Source organism: Cervus canadensis, chromosome 12 (genome assembly GCF_019320065.1).
Source record: "Cervus canadensis isolate Bull #8, Minnesota chromosome 12, ASM1932006v1, whole genome shotgun sequence".
Taxonomy (NCBI): domain Eukaryota; kingdom Metazoa; phylum Chordata; class Mammalia; order Artiodactyla; family Cervidae; genus Cervus; species Cervus canadensis.
The window spans coordinates 20602916-20627407 of NC_057397.1; the positions used below are offsets into that span (position 1 = coordinate 20602916).

At 43.5% G+C, this 24492-nt stretch overlaps 1 protein-coding gene across 1 annotated transcript in view; it reads right to left on the bottom strand.

Moving 5' to 3' along the window:
- RB1CC1 (RB1 inducible coiled-coil 1) overlaps positions 1–17836 on the bottom strand; it is a 41123-nt gene extending 23287 nt beyond the window's left edge. Inside the window, exons 1-7 of the mRNA XM_043483272.1 lie at positions 17500–17836; positions 7580–7694; positions 6538–6658; positions 5460–5586; positions 5146–5316; positions 2148–2350; positions 356–782 (exon numbers count right to left, since the gene is read on the bottom strand). Coding sequence (XP_043339207.1) covers positions 356–782; positions 2148–2350; positions 5146–5316; positions 5460–5586; positions 6538–6608 — 999 coding nt within the window. The 5' untranslated portion in view covers positions 6609–6658; positions 7580–7694; positions 17500–17836. The remainder of the gene's footprint in view (positions 1–355; positions 783–2147; positions 2351–5145; positions 5317–5459; positions 5587–6537; positions 6659–7579; positions 7695–17499) is intronic.
- Between the last annotated feature and the right edge of the window lie 6656 nt (positions 17837–24492).

Here is a 24492-nt window from a genome sequence, read left to right on the forward strand (position 1 = left end):
ATTACAGGAGATATTAAAAAGTCCAAGTGATACTACAGGACCATGAAGAAAAAAATTCTAAGTAGCACCACCACCACCACTGGAGTGGACACTTCAAGGCTCGGCCCTGCATAGAGATTTTACCTACATTACCTCTAGTAATCTTTCCAAATTTGCTGTCAGTTTCATAAGTATTAACATTATCCATTAAATGATTTGGTTTGTCCAAAGTCCTACACGTGGTTATGAAGTTTCACTCCAAGGCTCAAGGCACCCTTTCTCCCATTACTGTACAGGAAATACTTAGTGTAGGCGATGTAACTTCAAGTGGCGAAAACAACACAGTGACACAAGAGATCAGACTAAGACTCCTCACCCTGCTCATGGAATCAAAGCACTTCCTGACCAAGGACTCGACGTCATTAGGCCTGTCCTGCACGTTGATCCAGTCCAACAGAGAAACATTAAAGAAAGGCAGGTCCCCCTCTTTAGCCTCTACTGCAGCTGCGTCCTGCTGGGCAGGGCTTGGACAAGGCTCCCTCACATCTTTTCCACTTTCAGCATCTGCGGTGTCTGGGGCTACATGCTCCACAGACGAGTGAAATGAGGTTAAAGAGGGTTTGCTCGTTGCTGCAGGTGTATCAGGAGAGAGCACCAGTTCAGTGGAGGTCTTCGTCTCAGCCTTTTCTGAGCCTTCGCGTTCAGGCAAGGAATCCACTCTCCCCAGACATTCCCTGTAACTGTGTCTGGTGAGGCACTCCAACAGTGGAATCTTGGCCATGACTGAAACCGCAGTTCCTAAACTTAAAGTACAAAAGACCTGTCAGTAAATCATGGGACTGTTCAAGTTAGAGGTTAGCATTTTGAAAGGAAGAGGTTATCACTGCACAGAAATCTCACCCCTTCTCTCTTAGACTACATGCATCTGAGCAGTCCACTAGGTGTCCATTAAAGAAAGCAGGGAGGAGAGTACCTTTACACACTGAGACCCTCTAAAGCAAAGGTACCAAGGCCACACCATGCATACGGACACTCAGTTTTTAAAAGTCAAACTTATAAAAAAGATTTACTATAGCAGTCCCCTTAAAGTTTAATGTTTTGTCTCTAAGCTAATCAAACATTTGAGATATAATGAAAGCAGAGGATAAAATTAACAGTTTTATTAGAGATTAAGGTTAACTCTTGGGGTTATCACACCTTGAAAGTAGACAGACTCGCAGATAGATACATGTTGTCAAAAAACATAAAGCAAAGATGAAATCTTGACGATTTAACTGCTATAAAAATATATATAAAATCATTCATGCTCCTACATTAACATGTGAGATGACTAGCCCCTGCCTCGCACCCCTGAACAGTTACTTGAAAAGGTTATTACAGAAACTTTTAAAAGCTCTTTCCAGTCTTAATCACTCTCTTCCTTTCCAAGATGTGTCCCACTGTCATCTCAAGACCAAAATGTTCTAAATATTCATACCACAACCTGAATTAATAAGGCCCACTTGACTTCAAAAAAGAACATGCTACTTCTCTCCAACTCTAATAAAAAATTTAAGAAAAACCGAACAAAAAATGAATACAAGACACTGAAAGCATACATGTACACACACAACAAAGGGCTACATTTGTGTGGAATTATTGCCGTATTTTTTACATCCATTATAGCCCTTTTAAAAAAGAACCAATGGGTATCAGAGGCTTACATGCAAAGAACCAAAAAAAAAGAATCTAAATGAGAACTAGAACACAATGGCTCTTTTCCATCTTAGCAAGCCTACATTATATGGCAATATTTAAAAAGAAAAAATTTTCTTTGACTAGCATTTGAACACTTTTCATTTGCATTTTGCCTCACTTTATTGGTAGCAAGGCAAGAAACAAAGATTCTTGGGTTTCTAAATAATTTCAAAGTATAGAGTCTTTTACATAAAGAAAATACAAGAAAACAAAATGTGGTAAATCCATATAATATGTGGAGGATAAAACTAACCATAGTTTTACAAATTTTATACTCCATAAAAGTCATTATAAAAGTCTCAAAAAAATAAACCTCAATTATAATAAACATGTGGCCTACTAGAAATGAAGTGACCGTTACTAAAAGTACTGATAAACTGCAAAGATATTTTAAACAAACATCTTATTATCCATTTTAATGGCAAACATACTGAGTAAGTTTTAATTTGATGTCTTCTACGGATTGCAGATAATTTGAATAAATACTTTCAAATTTGAAAAGCAGCTTTTGGTAGGAATTTGAGCAATCTTCCAGATTGGCCATGATTGCAGCCCAGCCTTGGTGCTGAAGATGTTCATCATGGACCAGACCTTCACAGAAAGAGCAGAGTTTCTTGGCAACTTCATACATTTCCTATGTTGGAAAAGAAGAAAAAAATGGTAAGAGAAGGTAATGCCTATGTACACGTCTGCACATGTGTACTTAAGTGCATGCATGAATGTGCTCTGAACTCATGTCAAAGGAAGCACTGTTCAGGACTGTTCTAAGTTTTGGCTCCTGCCTGCTGCCATGGTAACAAGGAGGAACTCACACCTAGGGGAGGATACAGGGCTGGAGGTCTGCGCAGAGTCAGGCAACAATAACCATCAAAAGTATAACTGTGAATTTATACAAGGGAATACTACATGGCAGTGAATACAAACCTGCAACTACACAACTGAGTCTCAGGAACATTGCACTGACTCAGGTCAGTCACAAAAGGAGTCACTGATCAACTTCACGGAAGAGAATAATGGGGACTGAACGCAAGGGAATACACAGGAGGGCCATGGCTGATGCCATATTTTAAAATCTGTGTTCTTTTTTGTGAACACTTTGTGAAAATACAATGATAGTGAATATCCAATTGTGATACGTGCATTTTCAAATATTTATGTTAATAAACAATACTCTATTATTAATTTTACTAATAGTAAAGACAAAAGTCCAAGGTCACACAAGTAACTGGGAAATGTGACTCTGGAGACTGCACTCTGGATGGTTAGAATACAGAGCCTGGCAGTCCAGGGGTGAGGAATACAGGCTCTCACTGTTGGGAGCCCAGGTTCCATCCCTGGGTGGGCCAACTAAGATCCCACAAACCCCGCGGAATGGCCCAAAACACAAGTCTCTAATTGCTGATGCGGTGGACAGTCTGAGCCGCAGGTCACAGTCTTGGTTACGTACAGCAGCTTTTGGGGGAATGCTACAACCTGAGGTACCTTCTTCTCTACATTTCCCATTCTTCTTTCTCCTTATTTTCTTACCTACACCTGGACAGTGATCTTTCCGAGCAAAACAAATAAAACCCTGCAAACTCCCCTCATTCCCCAAAAGCAAAAATGCTTCATCACAGCAATTAACTAATTAAGCTAGTGAACACTGTGATTAGAATATGATCAAGAACATTAAGAATATCTTTCCATTTGTTTATAATGTTTTATGTTCTAGAATTGAATAAGCTTTTGTTGATGGTGCTATTGAGAATGCAATATATTTCCCATTTCTATTCTAAAGGAGAACCAATAAGAGAAATATGAATAATGTTTATATATTTTTATCACATACTCCAATCAACCTTACAATTCTTTCTGATGTATTTTTATTAAATTCTCTCAAATTTACCAAATATACATATTTATCATATCACCTAAAATGGATGTTTTTAAATGGCATGCAACTGTATAACCTATCTTTATTAGTTTATTTGTAGACCAATAAAAACAGAAAACATATCTAAAGAACTTTAGTATATAAATTCAGTTGACAGATTGGCCTTTAAAAATAATGCTGCCTTCTAAAAACCATTTCCAGACCCTTTAATGTTTATTAAACATATTTCAGAAAGATGAGAGATGAGGTTCCCTTTTTTACGTTGCATCTTATGCGAAGAATGAGTCAGTTTCACAAATGCATGTACTGCATTAAAACAGATTGCTAAGAAATATATTTCAGAAAGCAAGTATTCATACTTAGTAATAGTTTATTATTTTACTAGTTTATCTTCATAAAAGGTAAATACTTATTGGTTGATTCTAAGACATTTTTTATGTCTGAAAGCAACATGTGTCCCCCTGCTGATAGCTTACAGCTAGTATTACAGCAAAGTACTAGCAAGTCAAAAACAAACACAAATAAACAAAAACGAAACCAAATGACTGGGAAACAACCCATAGGGTTTGCAAGCAGCAATACGAGTATGTATCAGGAAGAAACTGGGTTCTCCTCTAGGACCTGACCATGGATACAAGAAAGAACCACACTCCTTAAGCTCTCTGCCTGTGTCTGTCTACCTGAACACAATTCAAGCAATGTTCTAAAGTTATCATCTGCATATCATCCTCAAGGAAAGATGGTAAACAAATGTTTCAGATAGTTGTTCTGCGCTAAGGTCCTGTAACTGTAGAATGACTAACAGTGTGTACCTGAAATTATAAACCAGACAGAGGCATCACAAAATTATCTTTTCAAAAAGTTTGCTATTTTTCATGTTTTGGGCATGCTTCTATAATTTAGACTGCTATGCTATTTAGATTTGAATGCTTTTAGAAGTAATCAGTTTTTTAGATCATTTGCTGTTGCCTAATTGTCCACAAAAACATTACCAATCATTATTTTGTTAAATACACCAGTTTTAAATTTTAAGCTGTATATTAAAAAGCAGAGACATTACTTTGCCAACAAAGGTCCATCTAGTCAAAGCTATGGTTTTTCCAGTGGTCATATATGGATGTGAGAGTTGGACTGTGAGGAAAGCTGAGCGCTGAAGAATTGATGCTTTTGAACTGTGGTGTTGGAGAAGACTCTTGAGAGTCCCCTGGACTGCAAGGAGATCCAACCAGTCCATCCTAAAGGAGGTCAGTCCTGGCTGTTCACTGGAAGGACTGATGCTGAAGCTGAAACTCCAATATTTTGGCCACCTCATGCGAAGACTTGACTCATTGGAAAAGACCCTGATGCTGGGAGGGATCGGGGGCAGGAGGAGAAGGGGACGACAGAGGATGAGATGGATGGATGATATCACCGACTCGACGGACATGAGTTTGAGTAAACTCCGGGAGCTGGTGATGAACAGGGAGGCCTGGAGTGCTGCGATTCATGGGGTCGCAAAGAGTTGGACACAACTGAGCAACTGAACTGAACTGAAATGTAAATAATATTACAATTACCACTGCAAGCTGTGTCCTTGAAGCAACAGTGTGAAAAACGGCAGGCATCATAAGGGACTCTTCGACTTTTATCTCCATGTCATTTTCTGTTGAAAAGGTAGTTTTAGGAATAGCAGGTAGACGCTCAGACAAGATCATTTCCTTGTTAAAAAGAAAAATTGGATTTGTGTCCTAGAGAAGTAAAAAACAAAAACAAAGAACTGAAATAAACTGATACAGACACAGAATATGCCCACTGCCCTCTGTGGGAGTCAGACCCCAGCTCCCAGCCGCTGGAAAGCTGGAGCCCGCCCGCGTCGAGGTCGGGCACCTACCGTCCCGGCGCTGTAGGTGCACACCCTGCGGTCGGCAGCCATGCACTCGCCCCCGTTGACCACCAGCACCTGGTGCTGGATGGCGATCTTGTACTTGCTGTGGATTGCATGCTTCAGGTCAGCCACACTTCAGAGAGGGAGGGGGGCAAAATCCGTTATTTACATTTGCCTGAGGACGGCCTTTCTCTTTATCAAAGTCACTCTGTGTAAAAATATCTGACAAATGAACTTCAATCAAAAAGTTTCCCCCCAAACCGTAGTAAGATATATAAGCTTATTGTTTCTGCAACTGGATTCCACAATCAACAAGCCAATCATAAACAACTACAAGGTCAGTAAACCACCCATGTGCCACATCTAACGCTGAGCCCACGAAGTGCAGCCAGCAGAAATATTTATTCTGTGATCTCTACATAACTAGCAACGCTGCTTATATTAGCCTTTGTTAAAATCCTCATGTGATGTGGAGAGTTCAACAGACATCCCATTACATAAAACACGTTAAGTGGATACCACATGAAAATTGCTCCCTTTTTCTCATCTTTCAAAAAACCATTCAATTACAAGTCAAATCATATTTGACTTTCAAATTTACTTTCAAAAAGTAATTTCATCCATTAAAAAAGATAAGGTTTATCCCAAATTTTACTCTATCATTAACAAAACAAACACTACTGGCTTTATTCATGTAAAATAATAAAAACAATGATGAAAAACCATAGGACTGGTATATGCTGGTTTATACAGCTAGCAACAATCCCCTCAGCAGTGCACTGTGAAATTCAGGAAAACAATCAGCTATGAAAACTTACTTCTATTAGACTGTTTTGGTTTGAAATCAATTTGTTTACTGTGAAAATATAGTCACACAAACAACAAAGCACAACTTAACAAATTTAATGTTAACATTTTAGAGAAAGATGACAATTGTACATGTAAACAATGAGGACAAAAGATTTAAGACTTTCCATGTTGCCACTCTTATTTAACAAAGGAACAGTATCTTCAAAATCAAATCTTTAACTTTCTACATGTACAAAATGAAGAACTGATGAGAATCAAGGAAAACACAGCTCACGTTTGCACTGTAAGTTCAGTGTCAAATGTCAGGGTGGTTCCAGTGTTCACCAGAAATACATACAACTTCATGATGGTTTCCTGGATTCTGTAAGCTTACACCTCACACTCTGATACGGTTACTGAAAGAAACAGACAAGAGAACTGGTCAATTTACAAACACATGCATAAATGCGGTTATGTTCCCGTAAGACAGAGCACAGTTATAATACACAAGCAACAAAAAAAGAAAATAGGATTTGATGTCTAACATGGCTAACTGGACAATTCAGTAAACCTGGTGCTTAAAAAATAATAATGAACAGTAATGAGGCTAATGAGAGGCATAACTTCTATCATGAAAAAAAAATAATTGATTTCAGGAAGAAAGAGGCCAGGAGTTACAACATTAGATGTATATTTCACACTGTTCTCATGTACCACACAACATTAAGAATAAAAATTTAAAATGTGGTCAAACATTTTTCTAACTCCAAAAGTTCTCCCCACTTCTTCCTTGGAACAACAACAAAAAATAGCTTTAAGGTTAAACTTACTAACAGCAAATAAGAGCCACCACTTGCAACAGGAGGGACAGACTTGATTAATCCAAGTTCCATCTCTGCGCTGAGCTAAGAAACACTCCACACAAGAAACACTGGCCCTAAGAGCTCATCACTTTGTGGAACAGCAGAAAGTGCATAGGATATCTGAATATTTAAACCAACTCTGCCACTACCCAGTTATCCAAGTCAAAACCCTACATATAAATAAAGCTTCCTCATCTATGAATAAAGGGGCAGATGTCAAGAGATAGTATTTTATTTTTTAACAACTAGAGGTAAAAATCCCCAAGATCAATGTAAGTAATGAAAGATGACAAAAAACTAAATTTTCAGAAACTAGTAGCTATCTTTCTTTATGCTCTTTCCACATGAGCTTAGAGTAGAATTATGAGGGAAGAAGGGGAAAGGAAGCAAGGCTTTAAAATTAATGTTTCCAAAATCATTATTTTAAATGCATTAGATCAAAACTCCATTATAAAGGCAGGAACTGTGACTCACCGGCAGGCACTGTTAAAAGGACTACCACTGTTGTTAAGAAGCAGATTACAAGTGGCTTATGTCTGCTTTGCTTGATATTGGCAACTGAATGGCATTACTGGTTAAACTCAGTGAACTAGAAAAGAAAAATTTCTGGATTATTATACAGAGAAATAATTCAACAATAACAACAGCATGCTCTTCTGAAAGAGTGATCTCTACTCTTCTTCACTGAACCACAAGCACATGACCTTAACCTACACCATCCCATTAGAAGACATCAGACAAAGTCCCCAGAGAGCTCCCCAACACTGTCGAAGCCTACAGTCCCTTCTGTCTTTAACACACAATGATCCCCATTACTTGTATATTTAATACTTACAGTTTCTTCTGTAAAAGAGGAATAAGGGTACCATAGCCCCAAGCCTCAAAGCCAGCCCCTTGAACATGGGCAGGGCCTGGGATCTGTTGGAACCACTGAAACTCGGCCAAGGTAACAGGAGGTCATTTACACGACAGCACCTCCTCAACATAACCTCCACCTTGCCAGCTGACCGCTCCCACCCGCCAGCTTCACAGAACACGCTGTCATATGGAGAGGCCCACGTGGCAAAAAACGGAAGCCAGAGCCAGCAAGAAGCCTCTGTTCAGGAACCTGCAAGGAGCTGGTTCTTGACAAGCATGACAATTCCTACTGAACATCAGACAAGACCCCACCCCTGCCAGAGACCATCACCGAGTCTCCTGAAACAGAGCACCCAGCAAATGTGGAATAATAATATGTCTGTGTGTTTCCAACAGCTAGGACTGTGGTACTTCTCACATACAGTACCAATATCACAGGGGCATCGCAGGAACACAGTGATAGAGACCATCACACCACTGAGCAGACAGGAAGTGCCCTTGCTGGGCGGCTGCTCCTCCTCCCCAGTGTCTGGCTGGGACCCCACCACCTCCCGTGGCACCACTGCTGATGACCAAACCCGGCTGCACGCCTCCCTAGACCCGAGTTCGCTATACAACCCCACCCCCAACAGCTCTGTCACCTAAAACCTCTCTTTACTGATGGAACCAACAAACCCCATCTCTCACGTGCTGTCTTACAGACCATCCTGTCTTCCTCATAGGTAGGTAAACAGCAGTAACAATCCAGTTAGTAGTAGTCTTATTGTCTACTGACCACCGACTTTGACTCCTGAGGCTCCTGTGTTCACGAAGCCCTCACTTGTCTCTGACTTCCATAAAAGTCTCTCAATCTATTCCCTGCATCCTCAACTCCTCACCTCCCTCAGCACCCTCCCACTGTCCTCAGGGAGGACGGGGGGCGGGGGGCGGGGCGGGGGTGGTTGTGTGTGTAATGTGGTTCCGCTCCTCAACACCAACCACCATCAGGATGACCTTCATGGCAGCAGCCACCATTCATAAGTGTTTATTTACTGTGCACTAGGTCACTGTTCTAATAAACTAAATGAAATATTTCATTTGATCCTCACAAGAATCCTTTAAGCTGAGCTTCCCTGGCAGCTCAGATGGTAAAGTATCTGCCTGCTAATGCAGGAGACCCAGGTTCGATCCCTGGGTCAGGAAGATTACCCTGGAGACAGGGTATGACAAACTGCTCTTTTTGGAGAACCCCATGGACAGTGGAACCTGGTGGGCTACAGTCCATGGGAATGCAAAGAGTCAGACATGATTGAGCAACTAATACTCACACACACACAGAATCCTTTAAGAGGGATACTATCATCATCCTCAGCTCACAGATAAGGAAACTAAGAAATCAGGGCTTCAGTAATATCACAGGATCCAAGCCCAGACAGTCCAGTAAAACGGCAGACACTGTATGGCGTCTTCCTCTCCTCCCCTCCCCAGGTTTCACTCCCAAATGCCACACTGCTTAACTCTGAACAAAATGAGCTACTTCAAGTCTCTGAGGCTCTTCCCCAGCCTGGACCCTCGTTCCTCTGCCCACTGTGATCATCACCCACCATGATCAACTGCAAACCCCCCCACCCCAGCACACACACACACATTTTCTTTCATGGAGTTAATCACACAATCCTGCCATTCGCTGTGCTGACTTCATATCCACTGCGCTACTCTGCTGCAGATACTGGGATGTTTCTCCACACTGTTCTCACCTCTCTTGAATAACAAGCTTCTTTAAAGCAAGCATCCTGCACTCCTGGAAACCAGCTCTAAAATACTTTCTCAATAAAATGAATGAATAATCCCACACTAGCAAAGAATTCGGAGAAGGCAATGGCAACCCACTCCAGTACTCTTTCTTGCCTGGAAAATCCCATGGGCAGAGAAGCCTGGTGGGCTGCAGTCCATGGGGTCGCGAAGAGTCGGACACGACTGAGCAACTTCACTTTCACTTTTCACTTTCATGCACTGGAGAAGGAAATGGCAGCCCACTCCCGTGTTCTTGCCTGGAGAATCCCACGGACGGCAGAGCCTGGTGGGCTGCCGTCTAAGGGGTCGCACAGAATCGGACACAACTGAAGCGACTTAACAGCAAAGAATTATCCTATATGCCTGTGAAGACTGTGGAGAAGTCACATAATTGACACTGACCACAGGATTCTTCAGCTAGTTCCCTAAGGAAAATCCCTAAGGTTTTCAACGTTGTCATCTCCACCAAGGATAAGTAAGATCACCTACACTCACCCCACTACTGATCACAGAACAGGCAGTTACTCCCCAAATGCACGCCAGCGGCTCTACGCTAACACTGAGAGACGTGTTCCTGTCCCACTGCAGATCAGAACCAAATCCTTAATGAACGAAGGGCAGGAAGCCAGCAGACTGAAGTGATGGATAGCTGACTGTCAGGAGCTCCCAAGTGGCAGAGCCAGTCCAGGGTGAGTAATGTCAGTGCAGACCCCTGCCCGCCCTGGAGGCTTGTGGTGTGAGAGAAAAACTGAACAATCACAAAAACTCTACATGAGGATTTCATACTAGAGCATCATCCAGTATATCTTGACTCATCAATTACTTGTCCTTCACAAGTAACTGTCTTTCCACACTATTACAAATACTTCATAAACAGCAACACTGACACCCAAAATGCACTCCACATATGGGTGTGCAGTGGTTTCAGTCAAACCCGGACTTAGATGGACCAGGCTCCATAAGACCACTCTCCCCTGGGATCCCAGCCACAAGTCCGGTGGTGCCCGGGACCACCCTCACTTCAGACCAGCAGACTACAAGTTCAGGCGTCCCCTAGGCTCACAGAGTTCAGGAAAGTGCTATACTTTGGATTACCGTTTTATCATAGTGAAAGGATACACATTAACGGTAAAAGCAAAGGAAGATTTGCATGGCAGGGAGTCCAGAGCGCTCCAGGTGCAGAGCTCTGGGGGTCCTCTTCGGGGTCAGGAGGGACAGTCTTGCCTCCTCCTGGTGGGGATGTGCAGCCCACCCATGTTTTATTGTGTTTCAAATGTGTTTAAAATGTTCATTAAATCCATACCTATAGATAAGTGACATATTTATCATTCAGTTACAGAATGTACCATGTGATTCTGTTTGTGGGTTTTAGTTTATCAACTAATACTGAGGGATGTATGTGTAGACACAAGCATTAAGAAGTCTGGAACAATTTAACATCAATTTTTTTAAAAGGCTATCTCTGGATGCTGGACTTTGGTCTCTTTAAAAATCACAATTGGGGGTTAAAAATACTTGTTTCCATTTTTGAAAAAGAAAAAAAGAACATCAAACAGTTACAAAGAAATAAAGGACCTGAAAACCCACCATCTCAAGCTGGTCCAGCTAAGGGACAAGGCTCCTCACCTGCTGGTCCTAGGCTGGCCTCCATCGGGCTCCCAGGGAGAACTACCCCCTCACTCCACACACTTCCCTAGATATGCACATACGAGGTAGAAGAGCACTGTGAAAAGAACGTGGATCCTGCGTCAGAAGACCTATATTCAAGTCCTGTTCCTACTACTGACTGTGTGACTCTGATGGACCTCAGCTAACCTAAATTATTCTGATACAACAAAGCAGGAGACTTCCCAAGTCATAGGGCTGTGAGAACACAGAGAATGTATACATGCAGAGAAGGCAAGACAACCACCACTGAGGGTTATGAACCCTCCCAGACCTCTGCCCTCAGCTCAGGACTGGTGCTCAGCCATTGCAAGGATCTCCAACCAGAAACCACACTGTCTCTCAAACTCAGCAGGTCTATACTTCACTTCAGTGCTTTCCCTTTAAAACTGTTCCCTAACTTCCTCTGTGAACAAAACTATCACTCTGTTGCTACCCAAGACGTCAGTTATTTCTGTCTGCATCCTATCCCTTTTTTCCTATATAATCCAACCCCTGATTTTCCAATGACATAATCCTTATTTTAGAGCCTGGAAACTCTCTTCTGCTCGAGCCCTTCCTGAACTCGCCCACCACTTACAAGCACGTAGGCCAGATGCTCCGCCCCCTGGAGCTTGGCTGTGGCCACCGCAGGTCACAAACCTATCATCTGTTTCTTCACAGCCACTGCCCCACTGACCTCGGGACAGGACCCACTCCATACACAGTCTCCTTGGACTCCATCATCTGCCCACCCCTTTAAAGAGAACCCACCAACTCTGGCCTAAGGCTAGATGACCACTGAAATGGCGAGTCACCTGTACTTGAATGCCGACTCTCCCACGGAGACTCAGATGACCTCTGCACATCAAGAACTGAAATACCACCTCTGCAGAGAGGGATAGCAATAATGCATCTCAGATTACTGCACGGTGCAAGGAATATAATAACAACTCCAAAAATGGTGACAGCCATAACTTTACCAACATTTTAGAACTTCATAATCAACCCATTTGCCTTTCCAAAAGTATCTCCAGCTATTTCCCTACATGAAACCCATCCTCTCACTTTACACAGTCTTCCCATACTTGCCATTTCTGCTCATTTGAAAGTTACTCATTCAAGTGTGGTCAGAAAGCCCTTCTGGGTCCATCAGCCCTTCTGGAAGTCGCCCCTGGTCACAGACGGCCCTTAGTCTTCCCTCTCTGACTCTGAACTTACAGAACTCTCTCAAGCTGTCAAGTCCTATGAAATATCTCATGTGGGGAGAACAATCTCACATCGTGAAAGGACATCTGTTCCTCCTGGGTCCTTCTGGGATACAGTAAGCTATAAATGAGGGGGTATTTTTAAAAACACTGATTCCAATGCATTTATTCCCAGAGATACAGGTGTTACAATTGTACTTTCATGCTTGTAAAAACAAGAAAGCATCTCCCATATTCGCGCAAGTGTCCGTCATTTATCACTGGATATCTGCAATTTCTTCTTTGAGGCAATACCACCACAACAATCAGGTCTGTCACTCTAGCTTACTGTCAACCTGTCTGATCCATTCAAAACTCAGAAACAGCTTCCTTACACGGGGAGACAAAGGGAAAGCCCCAGACAATAACTGACCTCCCAAATGGCACACAGCTGGTCATTATTCACCCTGTGTTTACTGAACACCCAACAAAGCCAGATTCTGGCTCAGATGGTAAAAAAGAATCTGCGTGCAAGGCAGGAGACTCAGGTTTGATCCCTGGTTGGGAAGATCCCCTGGAGAAGGGAACAGCTACCCACTCCAGTATTCTTACCTGGAGAATCCCATGGACAGAGGAGCCTGGCAGGTTAAAGTCCATGAGGTCGCAAAGAGTTGGACATAACTAAGCAACCAATACTTCTATGCCAGGTGTTAGGAGTCCAAAGACCCTCAAGTTGCTCTCAAGTCTAGCAGACCACATGAAATGTGGATAATGCTGGACAAGGTGGACCAAAAGCTTCAGAGAAAGAATAAGTAGGAAAACTTCTGTCTGATTTGCAATTCTGCAAACTGTAATTCGGCAACTGAACCTGAGGGCCACGGGTGCTGCATCAATGAAACTAATGGTGTTCACCACAAATGGGAGTGTCCAGGTCACCCAGGGACTGCAAACTGGGCTTCAACCTCTCCAGATCAGATTTATTCCCACCTGATCCTCCTCTTTCTCTGCCAAGAAAAGAAAAAAGAAGGAAAGAAGAGTAGGTCAGCCATCTTCCTCACACTCCCTAGAGAGCCTTTCCAGAAAGGTCCAGGGTGCTGTAACCAGACCTGATGGGAGGACAGCAGGACAGGAATGGAGTGAGAGGGAGACCCCTGGCAGTGTGGATAGAGCTGGGCCTTTGGGGTCGTCCTCCAGATACAGGAAGTATACATGGACAAAGTAGTTTCTCAAAAATGAGGTAACAGCACGCATACACGCAATCTGTTTGAGCTGAATAGCGCAACAACACGAGACTCTCTCCTTATCAGTACATATAAACGTATTTCACACTGTGGTGTCCTGACATTCATAAAAGCTGCGGAAAACACATGACTTAAAGATAAATTGGAATTGATTATATTAGTAAATAACAGTCTAAAATCTGTGTCCCGATAGAGATTATTATTACTTTATCCTTAATGTAATTTAAAAATCTTCATGTCCTATGGCTGATTCATGTTGATATTTGACAGAAAACAAAATTCTGTAAAGGAACTATCCTTCAATTTAAAAAAAAAATAAAATTTTTTTTTAATTTGCATGTCATTTGATAGATTCTCAGAATAACTGTTAAAAGATGCTACATCAGGACTGCACATGGTAGTTTTTAAACAATCGCAAATGTGAGCTTCCCATGTGTCTCAGTGTTAAAGAATCTGCCTACTAATGGAGGAGACCGAGGTTTGATCCTTGTGTCAGCAAGATCTCCTGGAGGAGGGCATGGCTACCCACTCCAGTATTCTCGCCTGGAGAATAACATGGACAGAAGATCCTGGTGGGCTACAGTCCACGGGGTTGCAAGAGTCAGTCACGACTTAGTGATGAAACAACGTATGACACTGTCCTTAAATGTAAATGTGAATTCTGTTTGTTTAAAATCTAACGTCTCACACAATAGTATCTACAACATTTTCGAATCTTTCACAGCATGTAAATGCATAGCAGTATCAAAAAAGGATGCGAGCAGCTGGAATTTGCAGCATAATGGTTAAAAACACAGTCATGGAAATATTGACTAATATTTCAGTATTCTGATGATTACTAGCCAATTATGTGCAGCATATGAAAGAAAAATATGACCTAGATAGTCCTGAACCAGTCACAATTACGTTCATCTCTAAGCACAATTACAAGCCAATAAAGTGAGAATTTAGGGACTTCCCTGGTGTCCAGTAGTTAAGAATCCACACTTCCACTGCAGGGAGCGAGGGTTCCATCCCTGGTCTTCCAGGGAACTAAGACCCCACAGACTGCATGGCAGGACCAAAAATAATTACAATAAAAAAATTTTAAAGGAGAATTCAACAGAGAGCAAAATTGGAGGAACATCCCATAACCCTCAGGGAAGTCACTAAATAGCTGGAAGAAGGGGTGTATGGAGGTATTCAAGCACTGTGCCTGCAAAGAGCCACTTAAGAGAACAGCAGCCTCACTGAGGGATGGAGAAAGGCCACCCTCCCAGGGCCCTGAACAAGAGGCCCAGGTTACAGGTTTCTCAGGTCCACAATAACGGAAGAACCACAGCAGTGTAATGACAGGCATAGCAAGTATGGAATCGTCAACCCAGCACTCCGCAATCTGCTCCTCCAGCACTGTGTCTATTTCAGTGCATCTCAACACAGTGTGAACTTGCAACTGATCTTCCTTAAAATTACCAGTGTCACTGCCGCTTTCTACAACTTCACACAAAGCTTACATATAAAGTTCCCCTTGTTCACTGCTCATTGCTAGAGTTAAAACTGGGTCTTGCTGGGGTTTAACATTTCATGAAAATAATGAATGACTCTCAATCTAAACTGCTTCCCAGATTCACCAGGTTTACTGAACAAACCACTGTGCCTCCAAACATAGCAGTTTACAGGATGCTACTCTCCTCTAAGTATCTGTTGAGCCTCCAGCAAACCACCTGTTCCTACTGCTCTCCCCTCACTCCTGTCTGCCCACCTTTCAGTAATCTCTCCTTTCCCTGTATATGCCAAGGACCTCAGAGCTGCTGCAGTTTCCTTCTAATCCAAGATGGTCAGAAATAGTCAGCTTCCTCACTTCTCTTGGGTCTTGCCTTCAGATTTCAGACAATGCTTAAATAGTAACTGACTGTATACAGGACTTCAATCTCCCTTCTCTTACTGGGCAAAGACAATATGGTACACATTCCTGTAAGCCCTGCAGAGACGGCTCCATGGTCTGCCTCCGTAAGGAAGCAACAACCACCTGAGTGAGTGAGTGTGGAAGGGGGCTGCTAGACTTTCACTGGAGGTGCCTGAGCCAGTGTTTTCTGAATACAAAAAGCTGACTGGGGTTACCAAACAGTACCGTCTGGAAGAGAACATTTTACTACCCACTGCTTTTTTTGAAAAGTTCCACACATCTGCAAAGTAAAGCATAAAGCAGGTGTTCAAACATTTGCTGAATGCAGGAGAGTGTAAAGATAGTCTCAAAATTAGAGGCCCAATAAGAGCTCCTCTCAGGCTTCTGACTGAAATGAACAAGCTTACATAATAAAAATTTAGGTTCAAAAGTGTGGGGCTTTTTGTTTTTTTTTTTTCCCCCTCCCCCAAAAACAAAGGTCTTGTGCCCTCTGCCCCTTCAATGAGTTTCATTTGTTGGAAGTAAACCTGCCCTGTATTCTGACAGTGTGTGTGTTCAGCAAGGGCCAGAAAAATGCGGCCCTCCTCTCCTATCATCCAACATCTCCACCCAAGAATCAGGCCAGACACAATCCTAACCGTGACAAACATAAAGCATTCCAAACAGACGAAATTAAATTACTCTTTTTAAAACCGTGTCTGAGTCCGTATCTGATTTCCATCAACAGGCATTTACCAACACAACCGTTTATCAATATAAAGCACCCTGGTTTTATAAAACTCTAGGTTTTAGACACAATGTTAAACACTAAAATGTTGAGAAAATATGTTCATTCAGACCATATTCTGTTGTTACAACATTAAAAACAGAAAGGAGAAAACCATCTTCAGATCCCCAGGAGGGCCTGCTTACAGATCCAATCAGCCGCCTTCCTCGACGGCCCCTTGCGTCTTCCCACAGGAACACCGGACCTTGAAGAACCCTGTGTGTATCAAACATGGAAACGCACCAACGAGACTCCTCATCACGCGGGCTGTCTACCTCAAATTGAGTACCCCTCCTAAGCTGCTAACCTCCCCACCCTGTGAAGAAACCACACACACACACAAGCACCACCCACACACGACAACCGAGAAACTGTACAATACGGCGGCTAGCAAAGCAGGCCGGTCCTCCTGCGGCCCGCATCCTGCTGCCCGCGTGGGGTCTCCCCTCTCCGGCTTAAGGTCTCTCAGCCTCCGTATCCACCGCGAGCACCGCGGCCCGCCCCGGCCCGCAGGCCCCGCGCTGTGACCACACGGCAGGAGCCCGGTGCGGGGACTCGGTTACCAAACAAGCCCCAGCGCCGCGGCGCGTCCAGCGGGGAGCCGGGGAGATGCACACCCACCCCCCCCACCCCCCCCCACTCCCGGCGGGGACGCCCGGCTCCGGCCGGGGAAGTTGTGAAATCCGCACATACGCCCCGGCCCGCACCCACCCGCGGGCCGGCGGAGGCTGAGTCATTCCCGGGAGTAACTTTATCCGGACGCTGCCCTCGGGGAGCCTCGCGCTCCGGGGTCCGGACATAGCCGTGTCTGCGACCCTCGCCCCGGCCTGCTCGCCGTCTGACACCTCGAGGCCCGGCCCGGCGGCGAGGGTGCGTCCCGGGCCCCGGCGCTCCCGACGCCGGCTGGGAGCACCGGGAGGTCGGGGGGCACTGGGAGGTCGGGGGCACCCAAGACTCCGGGCCGCACAGGCCCCGCGCAGCCGTCCGCCTCCGCTTCCCGCCCGGGGACCCGCGCCTGAGGGGCCCGACGCCGCGCTCACCGGGCAGCGCCTCCTCCTCCGCCGGCAGCAGCAGCAGGGCCCGCGGCCCCCGGCACCATCTTCCGCCGCCGCCTCGTCCTCGGCGGCGGCTACCAACCGCCCATCCGCGCCGCCAACCGACACAACCGCCGGCGCCGCCGAGGCAGCCACCTCCGGGCACGGGGACGGGCAGGCCCCTCGGCTCTGCGTCAGGGGCCGGGGAAGGGCGAGCCGCGGCCGGTCAGAGCCGAGGGGCCGGACGACGGAACCCGAGGCAGCGCCGGGCTCGGTAGGGCCGCGGGCACGGCCGCCACGGGTTTGTTATTGTCGACTCCGGCCCTTCCTGCGCGGGGCACGCCGGGAAGCGGGCGGGGGAGGGGCGGGCGCGCTCAGCGCAGCTCCGCGCAGGCCCGGAAGTCAGCGGGCTGCCGGAAGTCGGCGTGCTTCCGGGTAGGGCCGGTTCCAACTGTCCTGGCACCTGCTGCTGCGGATGCCGGGGTTGGTGACCTGGGAGTCCTCCCGTGACCCCGGAGACTCCGCCGGGCGGTCTGGGACGGTGCTGGCCGTCGTCCGGGCGCGAGTGCCCCAAGGTGAGCCTGACCTTCTCCACTACAGCGAGTGGCCCTGCGCCCGCCTACCCGCCGAATCCTGCGTTAGCCTGGGCGGAAGAGGTCGACCTGGCGCGGAGGTGGAGGGCAGCCGAGGGTCCGGGACCTCGTTTGGACCGGACCAGGGCCTGTGAGCGGACTGGGCGCCGGGAGGGCTGTCCCAGGCCGGGTCCCACAGTGCGGGTGGCACGCTCTAAGACCAGGAACGGGGAAGAAGGGAGCTAAAACTGGGTCGGGTGGAAGAGGTCGAAAGCGCCACGACCACCCCTTTCAGCTCGACCCTGAATTCTGTAGCAATCCCCGGGAGCTCCTGATTCTGTGAAGGTGACCAATCAACGGGCAATGGCTTGAAGCCGCAGCGTTTAAGTATTAAAAGTCTGGTGATCAGAAGTTACAGGTGGAATAATATATATGATACTTTTAGAATTCCTGTTAAATCGGGGAATATCTGGTATGAGTTAACAGCTTGCGGGTGGTAGGGCTGTCATTAGAGGGCTTTAGAGTTGTGTTTGCGGAAAAACGGGTATTAACACCCTTTTCAAGGGCTGCCAAGCCGAACACACGCTACTGGGAGACAGTCTTCGAACCTTTATTTGTCATGTTGGGAACTGATAAACACTAAACAGCTGGTTAGCGTTAGGGATTCTCAGTTTCCATCTCACTGACCCGGTATCCGAAAGGTTGAGAAGGACCTACAGGGTACCACTTTATCTATTTTTTGTTTGTTTTAACACTCCTACAGATCCCACAGAGGCAAATCATTTTACTTTATATATTTATTTATTTTTTTGAAGTGGAGTCTTATTACACCATGCCAACGATGTACAGCAGGGAACTGAAGAGGCTAAATTGTTGTTATGCCTTGGGGGAAGGTGTGAGCTGGCAAGAACTGAAGAAAGGAGCTGATTCTATCAGGCACAGCATAGTAATAGGCACAAAGAGAGTAAGCGGTAAGAAGGAATTCAGCCAGAAAATTGCTAAGCAAAGCACAGTCTTAGGCCTTTAAAAAATATATTGGGGCTTGACCTTCCTCTTAGTCATCAATGACATTCATCGTTACAAATTAAATACACCTTAGTATGTAAAATCATGACTGGAATGTGCTGGTGACAAATCTAATGAATAAAAAGTTTCAAATGTTTCTTGTCTGACTTCTTTCTTTGGGGTGGGAGGGAGAATAAAACTAATTCAGTCCTCATCTTCCCCTTTTCCAGAGTGTAGGAACTTATATGCCTGATATTCTTTCCCAGTGATAAGTTAAAATGTATCAAGATTAGTTTTTTGACATATGCACATATCTAGAGAAAGACCCTGATGCTGGGAAAGAGAGAGGGCAGGAGGAGAAGGGGGTGACAGAGGATGAGATGGTTGGAGGGCGTCACTGACTTGATGGACATGAGTTTGAGCAAACTCTGGTAGATGGTGAAGGACAGGGAAGCCTGGCATGCTACAGTCCATGGGGTCACAAAGAGTTGGACATGACTTAGCAACTGAATGACAACAACAGAGAAAACACTACTGCAGTTTCCTGATACTTCATGTGTCCATAATAATTCTCAGCAAGTTATATTTCCCTTAAAGCCAAGGATATTAGCAACCCTCTGCACTGTCCCTTCCTTAATAAATGAAAACAAGAACAAACAAAAAATCCAAGGACCAGCCCCCCCAAGTTACTGTATTAAATGGACAATGCTGAGACTTAATTTGAACTTTCTAAACCACTGCTCCTTTACATTTTTAAATCTTTTTCTCTCCTTGCTGCCTTCTGTAGTGTCTCCCTCTTTGCTCTTAAATCTGTTATTTAGGCCTCTTCCAAATTCTCAAAAGTAATGATAATGCAAATGATGAAAACATGAGGTGCTGGAGGAGCAGAGAAGAAACTGAATGTTGTCGTCATCACATTATTTCATTAATAAACATTTTAGGTCCTTCTGTAGATTTCCCAGGCAGACAAAAGAAGGTGTTTCTTTTTAGGAATCCTTAAGAGGCTACTATTAAAACACCTTAAGTACTTCAGGTCAGTCCAGTTGTTAAAGCTTTTTTTTCTACCAGGTCTCAACTTGAGTGTCACCTTCTCAAGGAGTCTTTCCCTGACATGCCCAGAGTTCACCTAGATCCTTCTGTTGGGTTGGTGAAAAGTTCATTCAGGTTTTTCCATGACATCTTACAGAAAAACCCAAACAAACTATATGGCTAACCCAGTATCTTTCAGTATCTGTCTGACCTGCCAAAATGGAAATCCTTCTCTAATAAAGCTATTTGCCCAGTGCCTGCTGGACACTCAACATTTATTAACAGCACCCAACACATTTTTCAGTTTATTGCTCAGCTTACCTCCCAACTCATCTTTTGTTATTTACTTTATCTAAGACCATACTCATCCTATCTCTTACCTGCCTATGACATTCACTGATTTTGTTTTGTGTGTTAGATACAACTTAAACTTCTCAGCCTAAGAATCTCCTAGGTACCAGCGTACCTCTAGGTTATCTTCTGGCACTTCTCACCTTCACACATGCCTGGTATGAGTTTCATCATCCAGGAACATTCTTCCAATCTTGTTCATCTCAAAGCCATCCTTCAAAACAATTGGGAGCTCAGCCAGCTGCCAGCTTCTAGATAGTGACTACTCTCCCTTCCACCACCTCTGTTTCATGTTACACAAGTAAACTCATCTCATCTAAATCTAAAACCCTTAAGGAACTATGAATGACTCATTTTTAAGTTCCTAGAACTTTACAGAGAGCTTCGCATTTAATAAAATATTGAAAGTAATGAATTATGCAAATATTCAAGTTGAAGGTTGACTAGGTAAGGTACTGTGGAAAACTTCTGCCCTCTGCCCTTAAATATCTAAAAAACTTGGATGGGGGACTGTTCAAAAATCGCTCTAGTAACAAGTTTATGACATCTTTTAACCAAAAAATACATTAGGGTATCAGGAAGATCATAGTACACAGCTTAATTTTGTTAACTCTGCCTGATTGGGGATTTCATTCCCCATCTGCACATTTCTCAAACAATTTCTTAAAGATTATGTTCAAACAACCAGCAACCACGACTGACATGACATTACTCACAGTATGAATCATAATTTCCCATTTTTAAAAGTTAACTCCTTTTAAAAGCCTCAGACTTTGTTTTGAAGATCATAGCTAGTTTGGTGTGTAAAGTGTGGTCATGTGCTACTTAGAGGCTGCTGGCACGTGATTATTAAGTTAATCAGTCCAGTACTATTTACAGACCTTCCAGCTGCCCTACTCAGCTGGCCTGTTGTTGTTCACACATATTATTAATGATAATGGTGATAGTTATGAGTGACTGTCTTCAAGCTAGTGAGGAGCTTGATGAGCTGGTGAGCAACACTGTTTCTAGTGCTGCAACACAAGAAAATGCAGCACACTATTTTCCAACAGATTTACACCAGTAGATCAAAACAAAACAGTCATCTTTCATGTCAAGTTCCTGTCTCATTGTTTTGAAAACGTGCTTAAAATGTTAAAAAGTAGAGCTGGGATGTCTTGAAGCAGAAACTACTACTTCCTCCACTCCTCCATTTCTTTCAGGCAGCCCTCCCTGCCTCCCATGCAGGCAGCATACCTCCCAGTTGTGTAGTTGCTAAGTCGTGCCTGACTCTTTTGCAACCCCATGGACTGTAGCCGCCAGGCTCCTCTGTGCATGGGATTCTCCAGGCAAGTATACTGGGGTGGGTTGCCTTTTCCAATTTCTAGGGCATCTTCCTCACCTAGGGATCGAACCTGTGTCTTCTGTATTGGCAAGCAGGTTATTTACCACTGAACCACCAGACATCCTTTTTAATGTGATTTATTAAGAGATGCACTGAACTGGGTGTCTTAAAAACTGGTGTTTCGTCCTGCCTCAGTCTACTGTGCTGTTTCCCTAGTCAGCTCTCAACCCTCCATCAGATTATATTGCTCTTAAATCCCTAAGCCCCACCTCTTTCCAATCCCTCTTGCTTGATCAATAATCTTACCTCCTACATCACAAGGAAGCTGTGAGAGAAAGAACTCCTCCACCCTTCCTTGCCTTCCTTCATCTGCAGACCTCTCCACACCTCCTGTTGGTTCCCCTCCAGGTACTTGGCCCCTTCCAGTAAGGGAGTCATGGCTCTTGACTCCATCATCTGTCAGTCCTTCTGTGAGACCAGTTGACACATGCCAAATTCAGTGCACATGCCGAATGTTTTACAGAATTTAAAGCATCTTTAAAATTGGAATTTATCCTTAATTGCTTATTGTTCCACTTAAGATTAAAGTAATAAAGTATTACATCAGCAGTATGATTTAGTACTTACCAAAGGTAACTTTTGATCTTTCAGTTTTATTAAAATTGATTTATTAATTGCTAGACAATTATTTACATGAAATCTCATGTTGATCTCTTAACAAAAGATCAGAATTAAAACTCTTAGTTAGATACAAACACTATAGAGAGATTCTTTTCCTTTTTGTTTCTCTAATGTTTATGCTACTTTTTAACTGTTAGTTTTGGCTGCCTTGATTATGTGACTTTACAATAAAAATTTTCAGTCTTTATTTTTTGGCCATTGTTAGTGCATGATTGTTACTTAAGTCAATTTCGTTGTATAGAAGAATGGAGTATTGGAAATTTATCCACTTTTTAGTGTCAAATACACTGGATATATACCATTGACAGGGCCCAGGACTTTTTAAACACATTGTAAAGGGAATTCTGCTCAGTGGTAAAGAATCCCCTGCCAAGCAGGAGACATGAGTTCAATCCCTGGATCAGGAAGATCCCCTGGAGGAGGAAATGGCAACCCACTCCAGTATTCTTGCCTGGAGAATCCCATGGATAGAGGAGCCTGGCAGGCTATAGTCAGTGGGGTGGCAAAGAGTTGGACATGACTTAGCAACTAAACAAAAGCAAAGGAAATTCTAATACAGGTGATGGCCTTGAGAAACAAAGGACTAAATCTTCACAGATCCTTACAGTCCTCCTAAATCTTCCTTCTCCTTTTCCCCTGTACTGCTACCCTCTCTCTCAAGATGAATTTATCAGATAAATCCTAATCCATTCACAGCTTTCTATATCTTTGTACTTTTAAAGGAATTAATTTGAAATCACTTGTTATTCTCAAATGTGCCCTAATTTTTAAAAATATGTATATTTATACGTAACTGGATCATAAGTTGTTAGCATTTAGGAAAACCAGAGATCTCATTTGTATTTGGAAAATCTATGATTTCAAATTCCTCCTGTTAAAATGGTGGCAACACCTACTGTAGCTACCTCACATCTCTCTCTAGGTTAGGATAAAAAGTAGCATGTAGGGACTTCCCTAGTGGTCCAGTGATTAAGGCTCTGCATTTTCACTGCTGAGGGCCTGGTTTCAATCTTGGGTCAGAGGAACCAAGATTCCGCAAGCCAGGAGGCATGGCCAGAAAAAAAAAAAAAAAAGAACATATAAAATACACCACAACTCAGACATTTTGTGTGGTCCCAGAATAATAATTGGCCACTCAAAATACTTTTTTTGAAAAACGAAACTCCATCAGTTCTTGAAATTAATGAAGTGTTAGTATGTATTTCAGTACACACATCTAGCTGCATTTAAAACATAAAAGAATTTCAAAATTTTCTTAGTTTTACGTCTTTCTTATCACATATTACAGGCTTTTTATCTCTTCCTCTTTCCCCCTTCATTTCTTTATATCCCTAAATTTCTGGAAACCTACCCAATAGAGATCTTTGTGTGAAATGCTTGTCTTCTTTCTATACAAGTCTCCCAAGAACATTCCTGTTTCAAGGAGATTATCTTTTTGAAAAATGCCCAACATCACCAAGGAATAAACTGAGAATCACAGGTTTCCTGAAAGGAAGTTCATGCAGCCTTTTTAAAAAAGTTATGGAATGGATGCCTTCAATAGAGCAGATAGTACATATTAAAAAAAACAAACAGCAAAAGTCCCCACCAAGTGATTTCCTACTTCATGAGTCTGCTTCGGTGGTATTGTTTACTTAAAGCATTTTTATTAGAATTGTGTAATGTAGCAATAAATTTAAAAAGTGAAAATTTAAGAAATGAAAACAACTCTTTTAACAGCATCCATCTTAAAAGCCCATAATAGGAATAAGCTTAGCCAAAGAATTGTAGGACTTGTACACCGAAAATTACAAATGTTGAAAGAAATTAAAGACATCCCCTGTGCATGAACTGGAAGACTTACGAAGATGGTAATGCTTTCCAAACTGATCTACAGATTCAACATAAGCCCTCCCAAGATCCTAGGTAGGTTTTTTCTTTTCTTTTTTTTTTTGCAGAAATTGGCAAGTTCATAAAATTCATATGGAAATCCAAGGGACCAGAATAGCCAAAACAATCTTGAAAAAGAACAAATGTGGAGCATTTACAGTTCCCAAA